Genomic DNA, 26965 nt, shown 5'->3' with positions numbered 1-26965 from the left:
GCCAAAAGTGGAAATGTAAGATTTGCCGTTCATGAGTAAAAGATATTTTATCTAATATGTAAAACAAACAAATTTTCTATCTATTTTCATTTAAACCAAATTTTGCAGGTTTGATATTTTTCACCCAGTGAAAAAAAAATGTATCTAACAATTCCACTGATAAATTGTCAGATATATTTCAATAATTGACTGAACAACTTGTAATAAAATATAACATCGAAAATAAGAAATAATTCATCTTACCTTGTTTAATAGCATATCCATCATGAAGCTCCTCCTCTTCCTCCATAGAATCTGCCTCTGTAACATCCTCTTCTTCAGACTCCTCCTCCTCCTCCTCCTGTCTTGACTCCGCCTCTTCTTCCACTTCTTCTCTAATTCGTCCTTTTTCTGACAACAACTCTCCGCCCTCAGTAGCATCTGCTTCTGGCTTCTTCCTTGCAGAACTTTTCTTTGAACTCTTGGAAGAAAGCTGATGAAAAGATTAGTAGATAAACTCTGTTACATTGGTAATTGTAGCCGAACTGACATCGCAATCAATCCAAACAAAGCTCTACAGATATAACTGAATATTTTCAGTTTTGAAATGTCACATCTCGCATAATTACTGAACATCCTTAAAACAACTCTTCAAAGCTACAATGGCATTTTGTATTGAAAAATATGAAATACTATGAACAAACTATGCTAAAAATAAATACAACCAACTACAATTCAAAACAGCAGGCCAAGATAATTTATAATATTCAGTAAGCAATTAACAAGTTTTGGACTTTACAAACACCTTCATCAAGATGTATAAACAAGTGAAGTTATATATTATATACTGCAGTAAGATGTAATTTTTAAGAAAATCAGTCAAAAAGTAACAGTATCACTAATTGGATGTATAAACCCAGTTCATATGGTATGTAAATTAGTTTTGGTTTTGTAAAAAAGCTCATTTAAAATGAAAGATATACAAGTTTTTGATCACAAAACATCATCATCAATAACACTAAAGTAACAAACCTGCTCTGACAACGAGCGTGGTGTTTTTCTTGGAGAAGGTGTTTTCCTTGGGTGACTTTTCCTTGGAGTTTGAGCTTTCCTAGGTGAGATCTTTGCCTCTTCCTCGACAACAGACTTCAGATTAAGATGTAATAACCTGTCTCCAAACCTCTGTTTATACTGCTCTTTTGCCTTCTCAGACTGTGAACAATTAACCTTTAACATTTCTCAACCACAGTTCTCCTCAAAATGAATTTCATTCAAACAGAAAATATCTAGATCAAACCTATCAGATTTACCAGAATCAAGACAGTATTGCTTTATTCAACAAATTGCAATGCAGTTAATATTCAGCAAAAGAAATTAATAAACTTAACAGACAAATAAAACACGAGTTGAACTCAAATTTATTTTTGTGTGAAGCTGAAGTTTTACCTGTAGCTCATGGTATTCTCTAAGATATCTCTCTCTTAACATTTCCTGTTGTTGTTTCTCCCTGTCAACTTCACTCATTACATCAGGGGGAAGTAACTCTCCAAATCTTGGCTGACGTTTTGATTTCTCTTCTGCTGTTTGTAACCTCAGTAGTGGAATTCCAATACCACTATCTGGGCTCTCTGGTTGCCGAGGAGGTTGCCGTGGTGCAGGTCCTGCTTGGGCAGGACTGAATCCTGGTGGAGGTTGGAAATATCCGGGATCAGGTTGGTACCTAGGTAACAACTGAGATCTTTGATTCACCGGGAACTTGTGGCCAGGAATCGTCCTATCAACATGTAACAAAGGCATGTCAGGAATATCTTGTCTTGGCAACTGGCTTTGTCTAGGGCCCCAGGCTTCCTGTTGTATATGTGGAAATCTTACCCCTTCAGTGTCTCGCTCAGCAGGGATCCGCAGAAAATTTGGATAAAAATTAATACCTGAATCTTGAGTTACTCTGTAAACCTCAATGTTTTCACCATTTCTTAATTCAGACATTCTCAAGGAGGAATCAATATTCTCTTTCCCCTGTGGTGATTTAGATTTTCTTCTCTTCTGCTCTTTTTGCTCTGTAACTTGCAAGTTTTTCAGCTCACTCATAACTCCTCGTATAGAACCCTTGCCTTTTCTTGCTCCCATTTCCTCTATAATTTGATTTTGGTTACCTCCCCTGATAGGTGACCTTAATGACCCTTGTCTCTGATTTGCTGGAATTTCTGGTTGCCAAGCAACAGGAGGCTGACCATCCAGGGCACCCATCATTGCCATCATACTTTGATGCTGAACCTTAAAGTAACACATTTATCTTAAAATGAGATATTATGTCAAAATCCAATTGTTTGTATTTTGAAGTAATACAAAAATAGCATTTCTTAATGAATCAAAATTTCATATTTGTAAAGTTCCAATAACCAAACAAATATAAATCTGAAATTTCCGATTATGTACAAATTTACTATGAAATCATTTGATTTCATTGATATCAAATTTCACTGACCAGCAAAGAACAGCTATTTCATGTGGACAAAAATGTGTATACTTCAGAAGTTCAGAAGTAATGTTGGATATAAAGCTTTTATCAGTTTCATTTTCATTCTACATTTCTTTTTTGAAATTAGTTTCCTAAGAGATACAAAGACTTAGTCAACTGTGAGCAAGATATGAACATGCTTCATCAGCTCTGCACTATCTGTACATATTCTATGTCCTTATAAATACCCTTTTCTCCTAAATCTTTAATTATACTCAATGTAACTGCCTTGGTAAAAGTGATTGAGGAACCTTTTTAGAATCATTTTTTGACAAAAAAATTTCAACCATACTAGTATGTTAAGAACAGTGACAATAGCATCTGAACTGAAGCATCTTTGGGTCCGTAAATACTACCTGGTTAACAACAGGCCAAGGAAGCCGTGGTCACGTGGTTAAGGTGTAGCCTGCATAATATGATGATCACTGGTTCAAGCCTGACAAGGTCATATCAGAACCTTTATCATGGAACATCAGAACTGGTTCCACTAGGATGTGTTTTAGAAATATATTCAAATAAGCTCAAAGATTTCATCACAATAGCGTTAAAATAAATCAGTATAAACTACAAAGTTTTGCCAAGTGGAAAATTCAATTACTTCCATCATTCTTCTAAGTTCTCCTCTCACAATGTGTTGTAGCTGTTGTGCTAGATCCATTCCAGCAAGGTTGACAGGAGCACTCCCCACTGTCCCTGACTGCTGAGGCATAATCACATGCTCACCACCAGGGGGCGCTGTCCGGCTTGGATCTCCACCCAGTAACCCTCCTCTGTAATAACGATTTGAGCCGTGCCATGGGAAAACCAACATAGTGGGTGTGCGACCAGCATGGATCCAGACCAGCCTGCGCATCCGCGCAGTCTGGTCAGGATCCATGCTGTTCGCTAACAGTTTCTTTAATTCCAATAGGCTTTAAAAGCGAACAGCATGGAGCCTGACCAGACTGCGCGGATGCGCAGGCTGGTCTGGATCCATGCTGGTCGCACACCCACTATGTTGGTTTTCCCATGGCACGGCTCATTTACATGCTTAAGGTCATTTTCAAACAGTAATAGGACAGAACAAGGCTACTTCCTTGATTTTAATATATGAAGAAGCATTATTCCAAGAGCCACTTTAATTTTTAAACTGTACACTGCACACATTTCCCCTTTTACAGATACCCCTCAACATAAAGTTGTTTCAAGATTGCCACTCAAATGTATCTCAAAACTTCCCTTGCCTTTCTTAACCTTTACCCTGCTAAATTCCTATAATGGACTGGTCCACCATTCAATTTGGGCAGAACCATTTATCATTTGAAGGGGTGTTTACTGAAAATTTACTGACTGAATAGCGAACAGTGCAGACCATGATCAGCCTGCACAGATGTGCGGGCTGATTTGGTCTGCACTGGTTGCAAAGGCAGAATCTCTTGCTGCCAGCAGGCTAAAGGTTAATTTTCATTTGAGCTATTACTGCCTTAAAATACAAATTCATGCAAATCTAAGAAAGTTGAAGTTTATTTTTCAACAGCTTAACAAACCCTTCAGAATTACCTTGTGGATTTTTACCAAGACAGTCAACACATAATCATTATTATAAATTCTCTGACAATTCCCTCCAACTGTTTTGATGTTTTCCTTCATCTCTCATGAACATTCATTGATATCATTTGTAACCAAATTACCCAGGCTTTTTCTTATTTGTTCATTAAAAAATGTATAAAATGACATACCGGGTAAGAAACAGTTAAAGTAGTACAGCCATAATACAGACCTGTAGTAATCAGGTTTGCCAGTAGGTGGCGCTGTGTATTGTCCTGGTACTCCACCACTAGGTGGCAGTGATATACGTGATATATCTGCCTGTACCTCTGCTCTCCGCCCTCTATTTGCTGGACTGTTATTCCTCAATGGTGTACTGGTCTGAAGAGACAAAAAAAAAATTAAAAATCATTACCGGTCATTGGCACATCTGACATGCTAAACAATACACAGCCAAAAATATAAATTGGTAAAAACATTTGTGTTCATGCCAAATGATTGATTACATTTTATTTTCCTCAACCAACAAGGAAAACAAATGATTCTGGAAGTCAAGCATTCCAGTTTTCCCAAGTTTTCAATAAAATATTAGCACGGCTTCTTTTCAGTTTATCAGCATAACTACTCAGTTATCACCAAAACATGCTACACATGCGCACAACAGACTTCAGGATAACTTAATTCTTACCATTATATAAACATACATTACTGTGAAATCCTTTGTGTGGACATGGAAGTTCATTGTTTGACTAAAATGGCTATTTTGTTGGCACATGAATTTGTCAATATCAATTTCTAAAGATAAAATGAATTGCCTAATCTCATTCATGGGGATCTGATTTTGTTGACTGATGCAACCATAAAATAAAGGAAAATTAGTCCCCCCACCTCACACACACACCAATTTGTGATTTCACTTATATTAAGAATATCTGTCATTTAATTTACAGCCAGGAACTATGCTTTACTGTTATAATATATCTTACCTGTGGAGTTTGTCTGTTGGCCCTTTCTGGGGACCCATCAAACTGCATGGTATTATTGAGCGCAGAGTTATTCCTGGTTTCTGGACTGGATTCTACACGTCTAGGACTTTTATGTCTGTTCCTTCCTTTACTTCTGCTCATTCTCCCCGACCTAACCAACAGATTTATCCCTTAAATGACTATCTTTGCATCATGTGTGAAACTACTGTACATAGAGAATTTTTCTAGCCACCTTTTATTCAAGAAACAGTTTATAGCAACAAGAGGACCATGATGGTCCTGAATCACTCACCTCTTCCCACATGACCCAGTTTTGAGCAAGACGCTGTTTTTTCTATTATTTGACCTACTGACCTAGTTTTTGAGCTCATGTGACCCAGTTTTGAACTTTACCTAGATATTATCAAGATAACAATTCTGACCAATTTTCATGAAGATCCATTGAAAAATATGGTCTCTAGAGAGGTCACAAGGTTTTTCTATTATTTGACCTACTGACCTAGTTTTCGAAGGTATGTGACCCTGTTTTGAACTTTATCTAGATATCATCAAGGTGAACATTCTCACTAATTTTCATGAAGATCCATGAAAAATATGCCTCTTTGAGAGGTCACAAGGTTTTTCTATTATTTACCTACTGGCGTAGTTTTTGAGCACTTGACCCAGTTACGAAACTGACCTAGATATCATCAAGGTGAACATTCAGATCAATTTTCATGAAGATCCATTGAAAAGTATGGCCTCTAGAGAGGTCACAGGTTTTTCTATTTTTAGACCTACTGACTAGTTTTTGACTGCACTGACCCTGTTTCAAACTGACCTAGATATTATCAAGTGAACATTCAGACAACTTTCATAAGATCCATTAAAAAGGCCTTCTAGAGAGGTCACAAGGTTTTTCTATTATTTGACCTACTGACCTAGTTTTTGAAGGCACGTGATCCACTTTCGAACTTGACCTAGATATCATCAAGATGAACATTCAGACCAACTTTCATACAGATCCCATGAAAAATATGGCCTTTAGAGAGGTCACAAGGTTTTTCTATTATTTGACCTACTGACCTAGTTTTTGAAGGCACATGACCCACTTTCGAACTTGACCTAGATATCATCAAGGTGAACATTCTGACCAATTTTCATGAAGATCTCATGAAATATATGGCCTCTAGAGAGGTCACAAGGTTTTTCTATTTTGAGACCTACTGACCTAGTTTTTGACCGCACGTGACCCAGTTTCGAACTTGACCTAGATATCATCAAGATGAACATTCAGACCAACTTTCATACAGATCCCATGAAAAATATGGCCTTTAGAGAGGTCACAAGGTTTTTCTATTATTTGACCTACTGGCGTAGTTTTTGAATGCTCGTGACCCAGTTTCGAACCTGATCTAGATATCATCAAGATGAACGTTCTGACCAGTTTTCATGAAGATCTTATGAAATATATGGCCTCTAGAGAGGTCACAAGGTTTTTCTATTTTTAGACCTATTGACCTAGTTTTTGACCGCACGTGACCCAGTTTCAATCTTGACTTAGATATCATCAAGGTGAACATTCTGACCAATTTTCATGAAGATCTTGTAAAATATATGGCCTCTAGAGAGGTCACAAGGTTTTTCTATTTTTAGACCTACTGACCTAGTTTTTGACCGCACATGACCCAGTTTCGAACTTGACCTAGATATCATCAAGATAAACATTCAGACCAACTTTCATACAGATCCCATGAAAAATATGGCCTTTAGAGAGGTCACAAGGCTTTTCTATTATTTGACCTACTGACCTAGTTTTTAAAGGCACGTGGCCCAGTTTCGAACTTGACCTAGCTTTCATCAAGATGAACGTTCTGACCAATTTTCATGAAGATCTTATGAAATATATGGCCTCTAGAGAGGTCACAAGGTTTTTCTATTTTTAGATCTATTGACCTAGTTTTTGAAGGCACGTGACCCAGTTTCGAAGTTGACCTAGATATCATCAAGTTGAACATTCTGACCAATTTTCATGAAGATCTTGTGAAATATATGGCCTCTAGAGAGGTCACAAGGTTTTTCTATTTTTAGACCTACTGACCTAGTTTTTGACCGCACGTGACCCAGTTTCGAACTTGACCTAGATATCATCAAGATGAACATTCTGACCAACTTTCATAAAGATCCCATGAAAAATGTGACCTCTAGAGTGGTCACAAGCAAAAGTTTACGGACGCACGCACGCACGCACGGACGACGGACGACGGACACCGCGCGATCACAAAAGCTCACCTTGTCACTTTGTGACAGGTGAGCTAAAAATGATTAAAATTTATCTTAACACAACAAAGAGGTGATATGCCACAAAGGATAATTTTAAGGGGGCATAGCCCAACGGTACAGTGTTTAAATTAATTAAAACACACTACTGCTATATTTTACTTTAGACTATTATACACCTTTTATATAAAATAGTAGATTAGATATTTCAGTGTTACTTCTTAGTCCCTACAAGTAGGCTGACTGATGACATGGTAATCAAATATGATCAAACATAAATATGCTTTGTCACTGTGTGACAATAAAATATGCAGTTAATAGTTAGCTGCCTTTTATATCTGCATTTTTTAATTTATTTATTTTGTTGGGTTTAACGTTGCACCGACACGATTATTGGTCATATGGCGACTTCCAAGCTTTTGATGGTGGAGGAAGGCCCCAAGTGCCCCTCCGTGCATTATTTCATCACGAGCGGGCACCTGGGTAGAACCACCAACCTTCCGTAAGCCAGCTGGATGGCGTCTACACATGAATAATTCAACACTCCAAGTGAGGCTCGAACCCACATCAATGAGAGGCAAGTGATTTGAAGTCAGCGACCATAACCATTCGGCCACAGAGGCCCCTGCATTTTTAAAGTTACTGACATTTCAATACTAGATTAAATTTTGATAAAATGTTGGTTAAATATACAAGTCAAATTGTTATAACATTTTATAGCTATGAAGACAGTAAGTTGGTACTTGACAATCAAGGTGGTATGGTAGAACAATATAATAATTCTATATACAAGCCCTGGTCAGAATCTTTAATTCAACAAGGAGCTGCGTTTTAAAAATGCAAATATGAGGGTCAAGGTCATTCATATATAGGTCAGTTTGAACGTCTTGCCAAAAGGCTCGTTGAGTGTGAGTATGAACTAAATCTGGTCATTGATGTGGGCTGTAAGAAATCTGGTTTGTTCAGACGATGGATGGACAGTTCAATCGCTATATGCCCAGGAGCATAAAAATATTCAAACTTTTTCTGTTAAGAACTAATATGCCGCTGATAAAATCAACTGACACAAAGTTTGTCAACAATCCATACCCTGTAGCTGTGAGTGAACGCTTCAAATTTTCATCAAGATCATCTGGTTCAAGGGAACTAACTTCCAGAGAACTGCTGTCATCTCCCCTGAAATACAGGAGTTACATTTCTTGGACTTGACTTTACTACTTCTAGTCTAGCATAGCAGAAATCAAATGATATGAAAACGGTAATATCATATCTTGAAAGAAAAGGGGACACTTTCGTTTATTTCAGTGTAAGATCAAAATGTCTTTCAGGAAGTGAAAACCACAAGCAATGTTTTCCCAAAGAGGAAAAACGTGTAACAAATGAAACCTTTACTGAAAAATGAAAATATGATATGTAAATGAATGTGATGACTAACATTTCAAACTCAAAAATTCAAAAAAGTTAAATGAGTTTTCATGCACATGCATTATAAGAGAGATATATTTTACACACATAGTAACATAATCACATTAAATGCTTCATCATACGCATTAAAGCACACACAAACAGCATAACACATCTATCAATAAGATGAAGAAATACATGACAAAAATTATACACAGAAATCTAGAAATTTACATAAACAAGATAACAACCTTACATACAAACAAGATATTAATTATATAAAAAAAAACAGATGACAAATGAAGTAAGGAAAGTCTGCAATCAAATACTGTGAAATCATTTAATTTCGTGGGCATGAAATTTCATGGTTTTGGTCTGAACGGCAATTTCGTGGGGATGTAAATTCGTGGATTTCAACTTCTGAACATAAAACGAGTGGGAATTTTACGTGTTCATTGGGATTAAATTTCGTGGATTGACTCAACCACGAAAATTTGTCCCCCACGACATTAATGATTTCACAGTATTTTAATGGCCTACATGGTATCTACAACTTGCAATTCTACAAGCATTAAGCAAGCACAAGATCTGTCTGAATTTTTCTTTTGTGAGATTTATCATATTTTTCCCTGCATCTCTATTATCTTTAATATAACTGATCTTGTCACTGGTTAAGTTTTTACAGAATGCAGAACACTAGTCTACTAAAGTATTATATCAAACTACACTTGAGGTACATGGTGGGTAAAATGAAGCAGTGTAAATATCAGAAATATAGAAAATTACCTTTAGAAAAATTACACATGAAAAGTAACTTTTATTTCAAGCCATAGTAAGTTTATCGCTATTAAAGTTTTCATTAGAATCAAAAAACAGCAATATAAACACAAATGATATACAACCAAATAAATAGTTTTTAAAGTAAACTGTTCAGCAAGTTTAAATTTGAGTTTACTATTTTTTTTTAAATTTGAAAAAAATACAATTACTATAATTTCTATGTTTCTCTAAAACTGCCTAGCAATTCATATGATTCTGATGAAAGTTAAAACTATCTATCTACTGATTACTGTTTGATCCAGCTTTTCCTTAAAAAGTTTTTCCTTTAATTCTCTTGAAATATGTGACAGATACCACTTGTTTTATACTTCATTTATTAAAAGAGCTACAAGGGTGGTAATAGAAACCTTTTTAGTTTTCAAAATAATGAATTTATCATCCAAAAACAACTTTGGTGGATATTTTTTGGTCATTTTGAACAATTTGGCTTTAGTTGTTGACAGATTTTTTACATAATCTTTCAACATGCATAAAAACATTTCCATGCAAAAATGTTGTACAATTTCTAAAATTTTGCCTGATTTTTACAATGGTAAAAAAAACATTTTTGGTCACAGAACTGACATTATTGAGGACAGAATAAAAATTCAAAAGATCAAATTACCATCTTCAAAAGCCTTTAGTATGATGTATAATTTTAATCTTGATCATGCAAAATGAAGATGCAATTTGCAAAACCTGTTACAGATAAGGTGGATCAAACATTAGCTACCTATATAGTATATACAGTTATAAGCATTCTGCCTACCTACAGTCAGTGTTAATACTTACTCCTTAACTCTATAACTGAAATTAAGGACAGTGTGATGAGCTTAAAAAACTGACAATGAGACTGAGCAGTAATGAAATATGATTTTTGTGATATACACTAAATATTGGACATGTCTGTAGAATCTTTTGGGGAAGAAGTCATTTCCGATCAAAGGACTTTTCCCCCCAAGTTCCTAGGCTCCCTTTTAAAACTTGGCAACAAGAGCAAATTGAAGAAAATGAACTGCCTGTCCAGTTTGTTTGTATAAACCTGATTAATTTACTTATGCTATGTGAAAACTGCATTTAGAAAACTGTAACTAAACAGAATCACATGACTTGACAATAAATATACAATTTAATTTATGTTCCGGGCAGACATATGCCTATAAGACTGTTCTGGTCCTGCAACTATGGGTATAAGAACTTTACCACAATGTTATTGAGAGAAACTTTATGTAATGTTTTAAGAAAGTTGGAAGCTGTGCTGTACCCCATTCACTTACACCGAAAATGCTCTACTTAAAATTATTTCTTTAATTCATCAAAATTATGAAATTTAGGCCTTACCCATCCAACACTTTCTTGTATGCACTTTTAAGTTCTGTTTCTTCCATTGTTGATGTAATACTCTTTACATACTCTAGAGTTCTGTCCTTTGACATATCAAATCCAGCACTTGCTGACCTCGACACATCTGCTTTTGGACTATGTGACCTTGACCTCTGACCTTTTGGACTATGTGATCTTGATCTTGGCACATTGGACACCTGAGTGAAGCTGTCACGCTCAGTTATTTCTTCAACAGTGCCCAGCGCTCTCTGCCTAGCTCTGTCTTTAGGAATATACTCAATATTCTCATGTACCTCTCTTTCAAATTCAGCTTCTTGTTTCTTTAATTTTGATGAGCTGTATTTGTTTTCCAGCAACCAAAGCCCAAGAACCACCAGCTGTGTTGGAACTTCAATTCTCATTGTAGGTTTCAGAGCAATATCTTTCCCATGAAGACCAAGAGAATGCTGTTTGCTGGCCCAGTGTTGAAGGTAGTCAAGTAAATGTTGAAGGGCAAGGTAACGTTGGCCAAAGTTCACATCCAGGATCCAGTGAGCTTCCTGACTCTCACCTGGATCCTTGTATAAAACTTCCTCAGACTGGAAAAACCTTGAAGCCATTCCTGTCATGTTAGGTTTTGCTCTCGAAGGAGAAGGTGGTTCTCCCCTAGATCGTCCTGGGGAGTTTTTGGTCATTAATGAACCTTCGCTTTCAAACCTTGACAATCTATGATGTCCCTGCATGACAGCAGTAGAGCTGTTACTTCTGAACAAGCTCCTCCCTCTTGCAACTCCTGGTGAGTTCTTGGGTTCATATCCATCTGAAACATGGGACTCGCTCTGGCTTCTGAAAAACTTAGCTCGAGGTGAGGCCATTACAACAGAACTTGGTTTCTTCTGGTATGTTTCCTCATATTTACTCAGGAAAGATTCAAACTCTGCTTCACGGATTATTTTAGCAAACGGCATTAGCACTGGATACATTGATGATCTACCAGATTCAGACTCCTTCTCAACAACTTTCGTGAAACAGATGGCATAAAATCTGTCCAAGAATTCAAGGTAAGACTGTTTAGTCTCAAATGGTCGTGAACCAATGCATATAGCTTCAGCAGAATTCACACCTGACTGGCCTGTGTTTTCAACGTCAGTTTCTGGACAAAATACAAACTCATCGTACTGACTATAGAATTTTCGCTTCTTTTTTAACACTTTCTGCACCACCTCACACTGTTTGTAGAAATATACAGATAAAGTCTTAGCCCTTGGTGATGCTTGGTAAAATGTTACAGATTTTCTCACAGATCCATCATCTTCATCATCATCATTGTCCAAACTTCGCCGTACATCTTCACCCTCCTCTGGCCGGGCTGACTTCCCATCATCCTCTGGCACAATTTCAACACTCTGCCAACTTGATACAAGCCTTTCTAACTTTTCTTGCACTTCTGGGTGATAACTTTCTGCCAAATAAAAATGTTCTGCCAAAATATCAGCTGTGTCCTCTGTAGGTGGAAGTTCCAGAATGAGAGACAATATGACCTTACGAATACAATCTTCATCTCCTAGGTACTGGCAGAATGCCAACAAATGTACAGCCCACTTGAGAATCTTGAAACATTCCTGAACATATTCCTGACCAAGTGTTGACTCTGGACTCTCCTGAAAATATTTTAATTTATATATATTTTTCTTGACATGTTGAATTTTGTAATAGTAAGTTATGATCGCATTTCCTATGTTAAAAACTGGCATTTCAAAACAAATATGGTGCTGCAATGCAATTATGGTTCCAATATATCTCAGTATGTCACTTTCTGATTATATATATTCGTGATTTGTGAACAATTTTAAGAACAATTTCATGATGATTGTTTCCATTTATTCTCTCCTAAAGAAAACAAGTTCATTGTGCAATTTCATTGAAACACAAATGGTACAAATTTCAGAAAGTTTTACCGTTCCATCTTGGTTATCATTGACAAGCTGTTTGCCTCTCTTCCTCAGATGTAATGACATTTCATCACGCACGTGTAACATCCACAATATTGTGCAGAAATCACGGAAACTTGACATAACTTGACCAACATTCGGACTGTCCCGGTATTCGACTATATCTGATCGTAGGATCTTATACTGTTGAAGAATTTCTGGTAGCTCTAAACAGGGTCCTTCTGTTGTGGCCTGTGTAAGAATAGATTAATGAACTAAATGCTCTCATGTTACATAGTTACATTTTCATTGTACATTAACTGAATGAGAGTGCGTATACTGGAAAACTCAGTCATAAAAATAACAGGGCAGACCTCTGATTTATGTAACAGGGGTAACATGGAAAATTATGTCTAATTTCATAGACTTAGTGTCATTACAATTTCAGAGATACTTGAAGTATTTTTGATTGGGAGTTTCAAAATGGCATGACCTTGTTTTTTTTATGTAAGATGCTTAAATATACATTAACAGTCAGTGTTATATCTTTTTTGTTGGATTTTAAGTCACAACAATACAATTTAGGTATTATGGTGACTTTCCAGCTTTATGGTTGCGGAATACCCTGGCTGCTACTCTGGACATAATTCTAGGCAACTGCAGCATCACAGACCTTCCACAAGCCAGCAGCATTGCTCCCTCACATGAAAGAACTCTACATTCCAAGACTCACAATACTCAGTGGAAAGAGATCTGAGACTGTAACCACTCAATTACAGAGGCAACGTCTAATTGAAGTTAATATTTCACCAGGTAAAATACTTTAACTGATAATCAACTGTATACAACAACTGAAGGTATGACAGCACAAGACCCATTATATGAGTCTACAAGTAAACTATATTTACCTTAAACTGTGAAGCCTTTTCTTGCATTTTAAAAAGATCCTGAATGTACCATCTAGCTGTGGGAAGAGTAAGGTGTGCGGAGTTAAATGCTACGAGGAGAAGTTGTATAATGGATGAGATCTCTAACCTCAGTTCCTTCTCGTACTGTACTGATGGATCATCTCTACCCTGTAAAACACATAAGACTTACTTACGACTATCTTGGGTCAAAAAAACTTCAACAGAGATATGTACAGTTACTGTTGCTCAATCACAGAACTGATAGATTTAAAATTCTTGAATTTCTGTGGTTTACTGGTTACATCTAATTTGTTTACCTATATCAAGCTGTAATATAGGACAAGGAGAGTTAACCTGAAATATCGACTGGAAAGCATACTTTCTCACACTGCAATATTATGTGCAATATTTGCTGTCAAAACCAGTTTCTTCATCAACTCAAAAGCACTTCAAATTAATTATGAATAATTATGCTGAGACATTGAAAATAAAGACGGCAATATATGAATTATAGTTTGTAAAGTTTTTAAATGGAAGCTCTTTCTAAGTATTGTGCCTGTCGCAAACTGTAACATCAACCAGTGGCTATGGCGATAATCTTTGTTGACAATTCCAGCATCTGTCTTTTTTTATTCTGAGCATAATTATGAAAACTGACCAATGAAAATGTTGCATTATTAAACTGGTCTCCAAAGTCAACTTTATAATCTTGGTGACACTGTCACAGATTTACCATTTCTTCCTCCCCAGCCTGAGGGCAGTAGAGTGGTGGAGCTGGGAGGTAGAACTCCTCCGGTACCAGGACTGGCAGGCTGGATACCACATGTTTAAGCTTGTCTGTGAGACTGGCCAGGAACCAGGGAGCAATCTCCACGTCAGACACGATACCTGCGGTCATCATGTCCTGTATTGTATGTGTCAGCTGACCAATGTTTGTCTCCTGATTGATAGGAATGAAGTCTGAAATCAAGGAATCATTACTTAACATCAGAAATTTATACACTGTCTGCAAATTATGAATTTCTACCTGTATGTGTATCACCATAGGGCTTCATTTTAAAATGTTAAATCAATTCTAACTAAACATACATCTGGACTTTGACTTATTCAATAACATTAAGGTGCACATATGCACATCTTGCCCATTATTGAGAATATGAGATGGCAAAACTACATGTAGTAAAAGATACTATACAAGTCAATCATAAGCAATTCACATTATACAAACCTAGGAAATTGCTACTCAATTTTGTACTTATTTCTGTATATATAAAAGAATGATATTCAATAAGAGAATCATTAAAACAAATTAACCATCATAAAGAGATTTTGACAAAAGGAGATTATTACAATGTATTTTGTTAAACTAACAGGTTGACTGTTTTGAACTTTATTAACTGTATGGAATTATGAAAATTATGTACTACTTTAGCATGGATTCAAAATCATTATTTGATACACTTACATCTACTATACTTCTTGTTTGCCCCAGCAGGGGTACTGTCTGCCTTATTAGATTTAATGAGAAATTCAAGTTTTTCCTGCAGTATGGCATGAGGGCTCAAACTCTCTGGGATCTGTAATGGCTTCTTGGGTCTGAAAATATAGGAAGTTTTGTCTTGCATGTACTTTTCACATGTTCATACATATATAATGGAAATGACACTAGAAATATAAAAGCTGAAAAACTGAGTAAAGCAACATTTTGTTACGTACAAGTTAAAAAAAAAACATTTCAATTTGTGCATTGTACCACTGTTTCTATAACTTTGCAAAATATGAAATTTTTATCCTAGTTATTCTTAAAGTTAGGTGGTGAGGATTTTACCTAAAAGTTCAATCATTATTATCCTATACACAGAAATTAAGAAAACGCTTAATGTATATGCATAGTTTTTATTGTACATGTATTAGAAAAAAAAGAGCAATAAAATACATCTAAACTAAACAAGAAAACAACATCTTTTACATATCCTGAGACGAGCACAATTTATTTTTTTTTTTACCCCAATGATCCTTTCTAACATATTTTTTACAAATCACCTTTGATAGAGTTGAGGAGCTATTTCTCTATGACTACAGTGGGCTACAGACAATAGGTAGGCTGTTTTCCAGTCCCCCATCTTATGAGCAAACCAAGCGGTCTCGCACACAAGACCACTCATCAACAAGTACTCCACAGTCCGCTCTGTAGTCCAGATACCACTCAAACTGTCTCGCCTTATTACATTGGTGATATCCTCATGATACTTCGGAATAATTCTCGTCTCTGAAAAAAAGAACTGTCATAATGTACAAGATGACATATTTAACTTTAAAACAAGATTCTGAATGATCTGCTTTTCTAAGTTTTAAGTCACAAAAGTCACTCAAGCAAACCATTACACCCAACAAAACCTCAAACTACAACAATGGGTCAGATAAACTTTAACAGTGGGAAGAATTCAGGCCAGAAATTTCTTTTTTCATTACTGCATCAACAACAAGGAAAGAAAAATGAAACAAAATACAAATAACCTTCTTAATTTTTGCTAGCTCTCCTCATCACTTTGCAGGTACAGATACACATAAACTCAAGCAAAGTATATGTTCTCCATGCAAGCTTTATAAAGGTAAGCATTGCTAATCTTTTATCACATAACTTTTCAATAACATGTTCAATATACACAAGAAAACTAACTTGTTGGTACATGGCTCATATGTACAGATGGTAAAGCCTGAGCACTGTGTGGTGGGTAGATGTACATGGTCTCATTACTGAAATACGCCGCCATAAACCGCCCCATCGTCTGTACAGTCTGACGGATAGACTTGTTCTTGATACATGGCACCAACTCTTCTTCCTCTGAATCCTGGAATAAAACATTAGAGCAAAATACTGGTAATTACCTAAAAAATGTTATGTAAATTTATGCTTATTAGGTCATAGCAATAAAAATTACAAAGTAAGTATAGGTTATAGATTGTTTATTGACGTAAGGAAATTAACTTTTGCTGTAACATAGCTAAACCTTTTCTTTTAATAACTGCAAATCCAGCTATTCAAAATTTTCTCCCCTGTGCGAGTTTAATACATTGAATTATTTATTACCATAGCAAATAATGCTTACCTTGTAAATATACTTATTTCATCAATTTAACATCTTTTGTAACCTTTTAAAAGGTTCCAAATATACCCATAAGGCTATCATATGGGGGGCATATGTAATATGTTTTGCTCATGTCGGTCGGTGCAAACAATAGCTCAACCTCAAATTATATAATTACATCGTTATAACATTCCATAAGTAAATACAACTATATATTTTTTCTTAAATCTACATACATTTATTCATCTTGATTTGTAATAGTTTTCTGGAAGAATACTGTTGTTTTTTTACAAGATCATACAGTGAATAAAAAAGCCAAGTACTAAATTTTATTACCTCCCTTTATTTTATTACACAGCATTTTCCATAAAAAACGGTCATATGTTCACACCTAAAACTTAGCGCTAAAATCCCTTTTCCTTCAGCTTATCACTGATCATGCCAATGGTTATATCAGAAATTTCAGAATTTGTTATTTCCGAAACATAAATGTCTGCTATTTTAATAAATATAGAAAAAAATGTATTTTCTATCAATATGTTATTTTCATGAACGATAGTGAAAGAAAACAAAATGTTATAACCTTAGTGTTTGCAAAAATATGAAAAGTACATGTAAGCCTATGTAGAAAATTATTTTGTAAACATCAGAAATCCAGATCAATATAATATAAACATCTTTAAAGCCAATTTTAGCTGGCAAATATGGGGGTTGCTAATGGTTACTTACAGTTTTACTTGTTAAAATCTAAAAACAGGTTTAAAAAAACAACAGCTTTAAATAGGTTATAGATCACTTACGGAGTTTTCAATATCATTCTAAAGACTATCTTATTTTTGTTCAGCTCATGTGAATAGTTCAAATGTAAACTTTAAAAAATATATATTATTCCTGGAACAACTAACATACTACTTTTAACTTGTCACCTTTATCAAGGCTTCAAAATATCCCATAATGCTATCATGGGGGGCATATTTAATATGCTTTGCTCATGTCGATCGGTAACTAATTAATGTGAAGTATGTGTTTATATATAAAAGTTGATATAACAATTCATTTAGAAAAACAATATCAATCTTTTTCTTCAGATCACATTGTGTTCACAAAACTCATATTATATATTTTCTAGAGAAGAATTTTCTATATTTTTCTCATAAAACAATGAAAATACATAGAAAATTATAAAACTCTATTATCTCCCTTTTATTTTTCCACACAATATCGTTTTTTTTTCTTAATATTAGGACTGATCTTTCTTTAAGTAATAATAATTGACTGAAAAAGCACTAATATATGATTGGAATTGCAACTGTAGTAATTGTAAGAAATCAGAAACTCGTGTTGTCATATTACCTCCCTTTACTTCTTTGTGGGAGGATCCATTAATATTTTTGTATAATTCAAGTTTGTGCTGATCCTAAACAAATTCAATAATAAATAGGCACCGTGTAAAATATGGAGTGGAGTCATGGAGTGGAGTGGTGGAGTGGAGTCTGGAGTCGATTTTGGAGTCAATATCAGAGTCAACTTTGGAGTCAAATTTGGAGTGGAGTCTTTATTGGAGTCAAATTTGGAGTCGATTTTGGAGTGGAGTCTTTTTTGGAGTCAAATTTGGGGTCGATTTTGGAGTCAGTTTTGGAGTCGATTTTGGAGTCCAATTTGGAGTGGAGTCTTTTTTTGGAGTCAAATTTGGAGTGGAGTCTTTTTTGGAGCCATTTTTGGATTGGAGGCATGGGGTGATTTCTCTCAGGCCTGTAGTCATTAAATATATGTAATTGTCTCTTATTGAAACAGTCTTGATTGATTAAAATGGGTCTTAAGACAAATGGTCTCTAATTTTATGCGGCCTCTCAAGCAGGATTTTTTTTTAAATGTTAAGGGATTTTGTGAGTGGAGTGCATATTGGCTCGATCCTATTGTATGTACTTAAAAATATCTGTAATAAAAATGTCTCTTTCACATGCGTGTAGGTCTACTAAAATAATACATTTTGTATGAAATTTATCAAAAACAAAACAAAAAAAAAAGAACAAGGTTTACATTCACTGTATTTACTTCGTGTATACCCAAAATGCACCATTTGCTGTTCTCATTTAAAAACATTCTTTGGGGAGGATACCCCCGTACCCCCAACACCACCCCTGCGTACTATGAATAAGGTCCTGGATACTCGCCTGCAATCTTTAAAGCTGACTCAAGAATAACATGGATATTTATAAATTCTGACCTTGTTATTTTCTCAATACGCCATTCGTTATTTAATATAGGTATCGTTTATAAATTTTGAATTTTGACCAGCGAAGACCATGGCTGATCATGGTCTGCATTGTTTGCCTGTTTACTATTTAACAGTCTGAACTTAAAATTTACAAAATGCAAATTTTAAAAAAATGCAGATGTTTTGTCTTTATTAATTGTTGAGCCACACAATGAGAAAACCTACATAGTTTACTGCATTTGCATCGAACTAGATCAGCCTGCATTATTCTCATTCATCTGATGTTTGACATGGTACCCGAGAACCGTAGTAGAGCTCTTGTATGTGAGAATGGCCTGCACAGGCATGAAGTTTATCAGAATTCATATGGTTCTTTAACAATTTGTCTTACTCGAATATGGTTTGAAAGCAAATTTTGTATGGAATGAGCAGACAAATCAAGAACCAGACTAGTGCAAATGTTGGTTTTTTTTTGTGAATTGTTCTTTTGTCTGTTATAAACATATGCATAACCCACAGTATTCTATCCTTCATTAATTTCATCAAGTATTATCATGTCTTAAAGTGTCTTATTATATTATGCCGTCTGTAGTAGATACTAAATATTTAATTACCTAAGTTTCTTTTTCTTGTTTTCATTTTCCGCATTCATTTTAAAATCTTAAAACAATACTTTCTCATTATTTCACATTTCAAGTTAAAATCTCTGAGTAATCTTCAGGCAACATCTTGCCCAACATCATAAATAACAAACCATGAAGGAACTAGGGGTCAAGTCCTGATAAGAATAAGATATCATGCTGAGGTGCTGTACCAGTACCTTCTCCAGCAGAATTTTGTAGAAATCTGTCATAAAGTAGAGTGATTTGTTGTAATAGCGTAACTATCCAATGTAATGGCAAGTTATTCTTACCAATCTGATAAGGGTCATTTGAAAAAACATCAGTAACTGTTATTGTTATTTCTAGAGGAGTATGATATTGAGCCCATTCATGATTCAACATTTATGTGGATAATTATTTGGAGGTGACATATAAATGTAGGATCTTTTAATGAATTTTTAGGTTTTATTAAATTTTGACTCCAAAACTGACTCCAAATTAGACTCCAAAAAAGACTCCACTCCAAATCTGACTCCAAAATTGACTCCAAAAGCGACTCCAAATTTGACTCCTAAATTGACTCCAAAATCGACTCCAGACTCCACTCCACCACTCCACTCCATGACTCCACTCCATGACTCCACTCCATATTTTACACGGTGCCGTATCTATAAAATGTAAATTCCATTAACTTGTATCACCAATGATACAAAGAAATTTAGTGCCAAACCCCACCAATTCTGCCTGTTTGAAAAACTGGAAGTCGATGTTAATATCACATATCTGGAAGACATAGAATAAAATCCTGGATCTGGCATACAGACACGTCTTATCATAAATATGTGGAAACTCATAATTATGGGGGTCTTATTGATAAAATCAGCTACTTAACTAAATACTAAATATGATGTTTAAATTGTTGATACATGAAATATCCATATAGATCTTGAACCTGGAGAAAGTTCAAGAAACTCCTGCCAATTCTGACTTCCAAGCATGTATCCCTCAAGACTCGTGGAAAAGTGTTCAATGCCTGTGTCCGTTCTGCCCTACTGCATGGTAGTGAAACGCGGGCGCCTTCTGCTCCAGATTTACAGCGGCTCCGTTGAAACGACAGGTCAATGATCCGATGGATCTGTGGCATCAAACCCAATGACGACGTACCCATAGCAGCACTGTACGCAAAGCTGGGGTTACAGGAGGTGACAGAGGCTATTCGCACCAGACGCCTGAGGTGGTATGGCCATGTCATTCGTGCATCCTCATGCATCAACTCAATCTTGAGTTTTTCCATACGGGACATATGGGATACCCGCAGCAGTCAACAAATAAACACAGGATATGAGGAATGATGATGATCTACAGTGAATTTTTTTTTTTGCTATTATTTACAGCCTTTTATTTACAGGCTGTTTCCCCTAACAAAAATATCAGAGTGTATTTCCCCTAAACTTGTTATATTTTCCCTTAAAGAAGGTCATACTTTCCCCTTGGAATTTAAAGACAAATGTTTCGTAATATGCATTGTGAATAATTTTACGAAAGTCAACGTTTATATATTTTTCAACCCCAATTACTCCCATGTTGCTTCAAATTTACAACTTGTGTAGCTGTTGTCGACAGTTAATAATGTCACACTAACTGTGTTTACTTCTCATCAGGTGCCAAATTCATAAGGATCCTCGACATTGGCATCAGTTCTTGCAAATAGGTACTGTGTCTGTTACCATGAAAATCAAAAGATTTGGATTTTCACTTTTTTGGGGTTTATCACACTATATTTTCCCCTACAGAAAGTCACAGGCTGTTTCAAAAAATCAAACAAAAAATCACTGATATATTAAATTCTAGTGTTCCTGACCTCTTTCATTACTCGTAAATATCTCTGAATTACTTAAAAGCACTACCTGACATTAGACAACTTCCAACAAACTAACTAAAAAATAAAGCCAAAGGTTCCATAAGTTTTAAATCAACAACAAGTATTTGCAGCCAACCTGTGATCTGTGAGTGACGAGCGTCATCAACGGAGGTCGGGATCCATCATCGTAAGCTGGAAGTTCCTGAGAATTCATCGCTGTATCAATACTAGCTTGAAGAATAAGGTTATCTACAAAGTCGACTGTCTGTGCCAAGTCATCCTTCAGAAGGTAAGTATACAACACTGAGTGCAGCATTCTAGCTGTTTTAGGACTGTCTTTCTTACTCCCTAGTAAATACACAATCACGTTTAATTAAAGTATGCCATAACTTATGTACTTTTTACATAATACACTTTTATTTTTGGAGAAACAGTGTAGTGTTTCTGTTATGACTTCCACACATGGATCATGCAATATTGGCCTTTAATATATATTTTTTTGAACACACATCACCTTAAAAGCCCCGCCCTATTATGTGTAAATTTCAAATTAAAAGAGAAGTAAGGATAACCTTTTCTCTTTATGACATTGATTTTCAGTGTAAAGTGACACAGAAATGTAGATCTGCCAATGTATAACAGTTTAAACAATAACTATCTACTATTCTACCTTAGATTCTTAAAGTATGGTCCACTTTGTGGATAAATCACATTAGCTTTTCTAAAATAAAAACATATGTCTATCAGCTTATCACAGTCTTTACAAAACTGATGGACAAATTGCATGACATTCAACAAGTTTTTCAAGTTTCATAAAAAAGTTAATCCAAATTTTGAGTTTTAAACTTTTATACAAAACTGATTCTGACTGGAAGTTAAACAGTACCTGACAAATCAAAGCATTTTGTTACATCTTTTTGATCAAAGGAAATATTTTTTCTCCAGTTTTGGAAGGTATGGGTAATTGTGTAAATGTCTGACTTTGTAAAACTTTACCATACCTGCCTGAAATTTCAGCTTTGTGAAGCCTGAATTAACAATTTCACAATATAGTATTCAATAAAACCAGTAACGTACATACCAGCAAACATTTTAAGTTGATCCTTCCAGGCCTCTACTGCTAATGTGTGCTCCCCACCTACACTCAACTTATCACCTGAAAACAAAACTTTCTTACTGTATTACCGTGTAATAATATGGACTACACTATCAATCCTTGCTGGGCATACAAGATGGAAGTGTTAGCAGTAAATATCTAAATGTGTTATGATGGCATTTAACTATTCAAAATATGCTGATAAAAATCTGTTACAAAATACACACTCAAAATGTTCATAAAGACTTTCTGAATTAGAAGTATGAAAGAAAACAGCAGGAAATGAACAGGAAATACATATAAAATTAAAGATTTGTATCATATGTGTACCATAGCCCTGTCTGCATGAAATTAAAGCGATATTTATGAGGAGTATTAGAACTGCAACAGTTTTCATTGTGGCAACATGGAATAAACAGTTAATAATAAATGGACAACCATAACCTCTGCACTATATTCTACAAAACCATTACATCAAAGTGCAGGCACTATTGTATATGTTCATTCTAATTTTATACCATTCAAATGTAAAAATTAAATCTGTGCTCTTTTTGCAGTGTTAACTAAACAAACATCAAAATTGTTATCAGAATAATGACCATGCATTATTCAGTGTTAATGAAAATTACAGGAAAACTTATTCTGCTTAGCTCTAATTTGATCTACAGTCTTTACAAAATTCCTGTACATATTCTGTGGCCATGATGTATCTAAACAACTTCAGTGTAAACTTTTGCTAAAATACAATATTCACTATGTCATACATTCACCATCACCTTTAATGTGAGGCACACAGTGCAAATCTTACTAGCATAAGACCCTTTCTTTTCATTCTTTCTCCCCTTCTTTCTCCTTTTTCTTTCAAGTTTATCACTATCAGTTTTTGAAGACACTTCAAAATCCTTTGTATCGTGTAAATCAAAGCCTTCTGATTTTGGAATTTCTTGATCAATAATATCTTCAGTAGTTTTATACTGAATAGTATGATCTTGCTCAGTGATATCTAATACAACAACTGGCATTGTGGATGACCCAGTGTTGGAACTACTTTCTTTAGGGGAAGATGAGCCTGACATGACCTTTAGTTTTGATTTTATTCCATTGATCAATGATGACCCCGAGGACCTATTTCCACTGGATGATGTGGACATAGAACCGACCCGAACAAAGGAGTCTGTTCCATGTCTTGAGATAGGGTCTTTGTCTACTTTTGACATCACTGTTCTGAGTGTTGTAAATATCTTGAAATCAGATTTTGGTAAAAATGCAGAACTTCTCCCATTTCCTGATCCTAAACTAGAAAGAGATGACAATTCTGTAATCTTTGGTGACATTTTCTGACCCTCAATATCTGGAGAAATATCGCCTTGGTTTGAACTGGTGTTCTCCTTTTGGGAGGAAGAATATGACCTCACTTCCACTGAAGAGTTTTCACTCTTCAAAGCAGAAGAATCATTGTGATCGCTCTTCAAAGTGGAGGTTGCATTTGGACCACTTTTCAACTTAAAGGAAATATTCTGCCCATTCTTCAATATGGAGGTGACATTTGGAGTACTCTTCACACTTTGTGAGGAATTATTGTGATTTGACATAGAAGACATATTTGGGCTAGGACTACTTGAGGTTTTTGGATCAATGCTAGAATTATTATCATCAGCATACAGAAAACTGTCAGAACTGGACAGTAACTCAAATGGAAAAGCATGTCTCAACCACACTGAAAGGAAATTATGTTAGATAAATCCGTAAGAACACAAATTTCTGCAGAATCAATACAGAAGCAGAAAAAAATACTGAAGCCTTTATGATAGAAAAACAATACCCAATAATATTGATTAAAAAAGAGAATTTCAACTATATAGAGCAAGGTTGGATAAGCAATACCAAAATCTAAATAAAACAACATAAATGACCCATTACTAAAATGTAAGAGCAGAAAAATTACTTCCTTTCAACAAAACTTACCAGCAGACAACTTAGCTGAGGCAGATCTTGGAGTTATTTGTGCGTCTGCTTCTTGTAGAACCTGTTGAATTGCATGAATCAATTTATCTATATTTGGCAGTTCCTGTTTTAGGTCACCAGTCTGTCTAACTTTTGACTGGTACTCAACTGTATGGTGATACAACACCTTCCATGTGGCTGCAAGTCTGAAACAGTAATAACAACTTCGAAGACGTGTCACTTATTTCAATAGCATGCAAAATAATTAGGAAACCCTGATAATCATATCAACTAACAATTATAATCGTTTTATCCATTTTAAACATGTGTTTATTATTTTAGATAAAAACAAAATCAGGGAAAAAAATGTTTCAGGAAAACAAAGTCCTAATGTTACCACTGAAATAACTTTAAATCAAATTATGAAAGCTACTTATTAAGCCTTATATTCTTTTCTGCGTTTCAATAAACCATGATATAACATATTTTAAGTTTGCATAAAAGTTAACGTCTTCCCAATTTAGTATAAAACAACTTAACTGTCAACTTAAAATAGTACCTCTTTCCTGGTAGCTGCCCCTGGTTATCCAGATGGACTCCCCGCACATCAGAACTACTTCCTGTAGATTGCTTCTCCATTTTCACCATGACAGCAGGCTCAAATCTATGTGGTGAACCATCACTAGTTGGTGTACCAGTTTGACTCTGTGATGATACCCACACATAGATTCTATTCAGACTGGTTTCAGCATGTTTCAACAGACTGTAACACCCATACAAAGTTTTCAGCCTGGGATCTGTTTGCAGAAGCTCTTTACTGGACAACATCAGAGTGATAGTTTTATGTACCAGTCTTAGAGCTGCTGTGATAAGGTGCTGATTGAATGTATCAAATCTAAGAAGCTGTAAAATGTTACGATAGGCCACTATAATGTTATACACTCTTGGATTCTGAATAGCGGAACTCTGTCTTGGCGTAAGACTTGGTATAATAGAATCAACAGCTGGGCAGTCCAGTACAACCTCAAAAATCTTTAAAAAGTTATGTACTGTCTTCTTAGTAATGTTGTCAACCTCGGATGTCCAGACATCTGAGTAGGAAGACCCGAGTTTCCATACCAAGGTCAAGGCTGACATAGATTCCTCTAAGTACTTGAGAAGAGCGTCAGATGCTTCTAAACCAGAAAATGTTGTATTAGGGTCAATAGATATCATCTCAGGTTCACCAAACACTATCTTTCCGGCATCCATATTTCCAATAGCACCAAACTGATCAAAGCCAAACTTGTTTGTGGTATCAATTATACTGGTATCACTTTCATGAGTGGCATTCAGAGATATTTCTGCCAGTTCAAATTCATATGGTTTCCTCTGCTTTCTATTCTCCACCAGTGACTGCTTTGAACCTTTCTGACCTGTACAAAATACAGTAAGCATTCATAAGCACACTTTAGATTGCAGACATATTAGTATGTACATCAAAATGAGGGCTAATCAATATTTTCTGGCAAAAATAAACAGAGATGTGCAGCCACTGCTCAATTTGAGTAATTAAAGATGCGAAAACAAACATACCAATACTCTTAAGAACATTAAAAACATGGATTTTTTCAAAGAATGAAACAAGTGGAAACTTTATTTCCATAGGTACCATAAAATGTACCTGCTGGCTTACTGATTTTGCTACTAAAGCCCTATATACATCCCTATTTCAAGCCTTTTTTTTACTCTATTACAAGAAACAATTATTTGTACCTTTGGACAGTTTATATGCATCTGCAACTGTCATATCCAGATTTTCTTGTTGGTATAACTTCTTCAGATATCTGGCAGAGTCTAAAACCAATTCTCTCATCACAGAAACTGATGTCATCTCTACAGGAAGTTGGGCTACAGTCACCAGGAAGCCATCAGAAAAGAGGACTATGGGTAATGTGGGATGAGTAGCCAATGAAAACTGCTGTTGCATAGGATCTTGCTCAAGAGCAGATGGCTCAAGGCTTCCTTGGTTGTCACTGAAATATATTTACATAGAGAATATTTCAGTATAAGATCATGTTTACCAAACAAGTTTTTCTTTTTACTTCATGTCTTTTCAGAAGATTTAACATAATATTATCAGATTTGCTTATAACATCACATTGAACACATAATGCTACAATGGTTATGTCGAAAAAGTGAAATCTACAGACTTTCTACACACAAACAGGCATATATCTTTTTTATCTTCTTAAATGAAATTATGTTCCAAGTCAGCTGAGCAGGGTATACCATTGTATTATACAAGTAAATCACCAAAACAAAAACATGAAAGAAAACTATCTTTATACAAAAATAATTTGGCACTAGTTTGTAAACTAGCTTCTAATAAACTGGAAGTAAAACTTGTCTTCCATCAACCTAAAAAGTCTAACTTATAAAAAATCTGACTTCAAATTCTAACTATTCCAGAGTTTTGGATTAGTTTTATCTCTCAGTTTTGATCTCTAAAAACAATACTC

The 26965-nt window shown here is 35.3% G+C and overlaps 1 protein-coding gene across 4 annotated transcripts in view; it reads right to left on the bottom strand.

The window, feature by feature from the left end:
• LOC123525810 (ciliogenesis and planar polarity effector 1-like) overlaps positions 1–26965 on the bottom strand; it is a 54059-nt gene that overhangs the window by 18564 nt on the left and 8530 nt on the right. For 2 of the 4 annotated variants that reach the window (XM_053538302.1, XM_053538303.1), the window contains exons 9-29: positions 26220–26479; positions 25024–25879; positions 24486–24670; positions 23329–24237; positions 22506–22580; positions 21561–21772; positions 16335–16506; positions 15698–15923; positions 15120–15250; positions 14388–14614; positions 13655–13822; positions 12774–12998; positions 10834–12476; positions 10285–10299; positions 8359–8445; positions 5011–5161; positions 4257–4405; positions 3096–3267; positions 1426–2253; positions 1012–1191; positions 244–472 (exon numbers count right to left, since the gene is read on the bottom strand). In XM_053538302.1, the coding sequence (XP_053394277.1) occupies positions 244–472; positions 1012–1191; positions 1426–2253; positions 3096–3267; positions 4257–4405; positions 5011–5161; positions 8359–8445; positions 10285–10299; positions 10834–12476; positions 12774–12998; positions 13655–13822; positions 14388–14614; positions 15120–15250; positions 15698–15923; positions 16335–16506; positions 21561–21772; positions 22506–22580; positions 23329–24237; positions 24486–24670; positions 25024–25879; positions 26220–26479 (7100 nt within the window). The remainder of the gene's footprint in view (positions 1–243; positions 473–1011; positions 1192–1425; positions 2254–3095; positions 3268–4256; positions 4406–5010; positions 5162–8358; positions 8446–10284; positions 10300–10833; positions 12477–12773; positions 12999–13654; positions 13823–14387; positions 14615–15119; positions 15251–15697; positions 15924–16334; positions 16507–21560; positions 21773–22505; positions 22581–23328; positions 24238–24485; positions 24671–25023; positions 25880–26219; positions 26480–26965) is intronic. The other 2 variants (XM_053538304.1, XM_053538305.1) reach the window with 2 other exon arrangements.

This window comes from Mercenaria mercenaria, chromosome 3, assembly GCF_021730395.1.
Source record: "Mercenaria mercenaria strain notata chromosome 3, MADL_Memer_1, whole genome shotgun sequence".
Classification (NCBI taxonomy): domain Eukaryota; kingdom Metazoa; phylum Mollusca; class Bivalvia; order Venerida; family Veneridae; genus Mercenaria; species Mercenaria mercenaria.
Note: the sequence above shows the minus strand (reverse complement) of the source record. Positions and strands in the feature narration are given on the sequence as shown.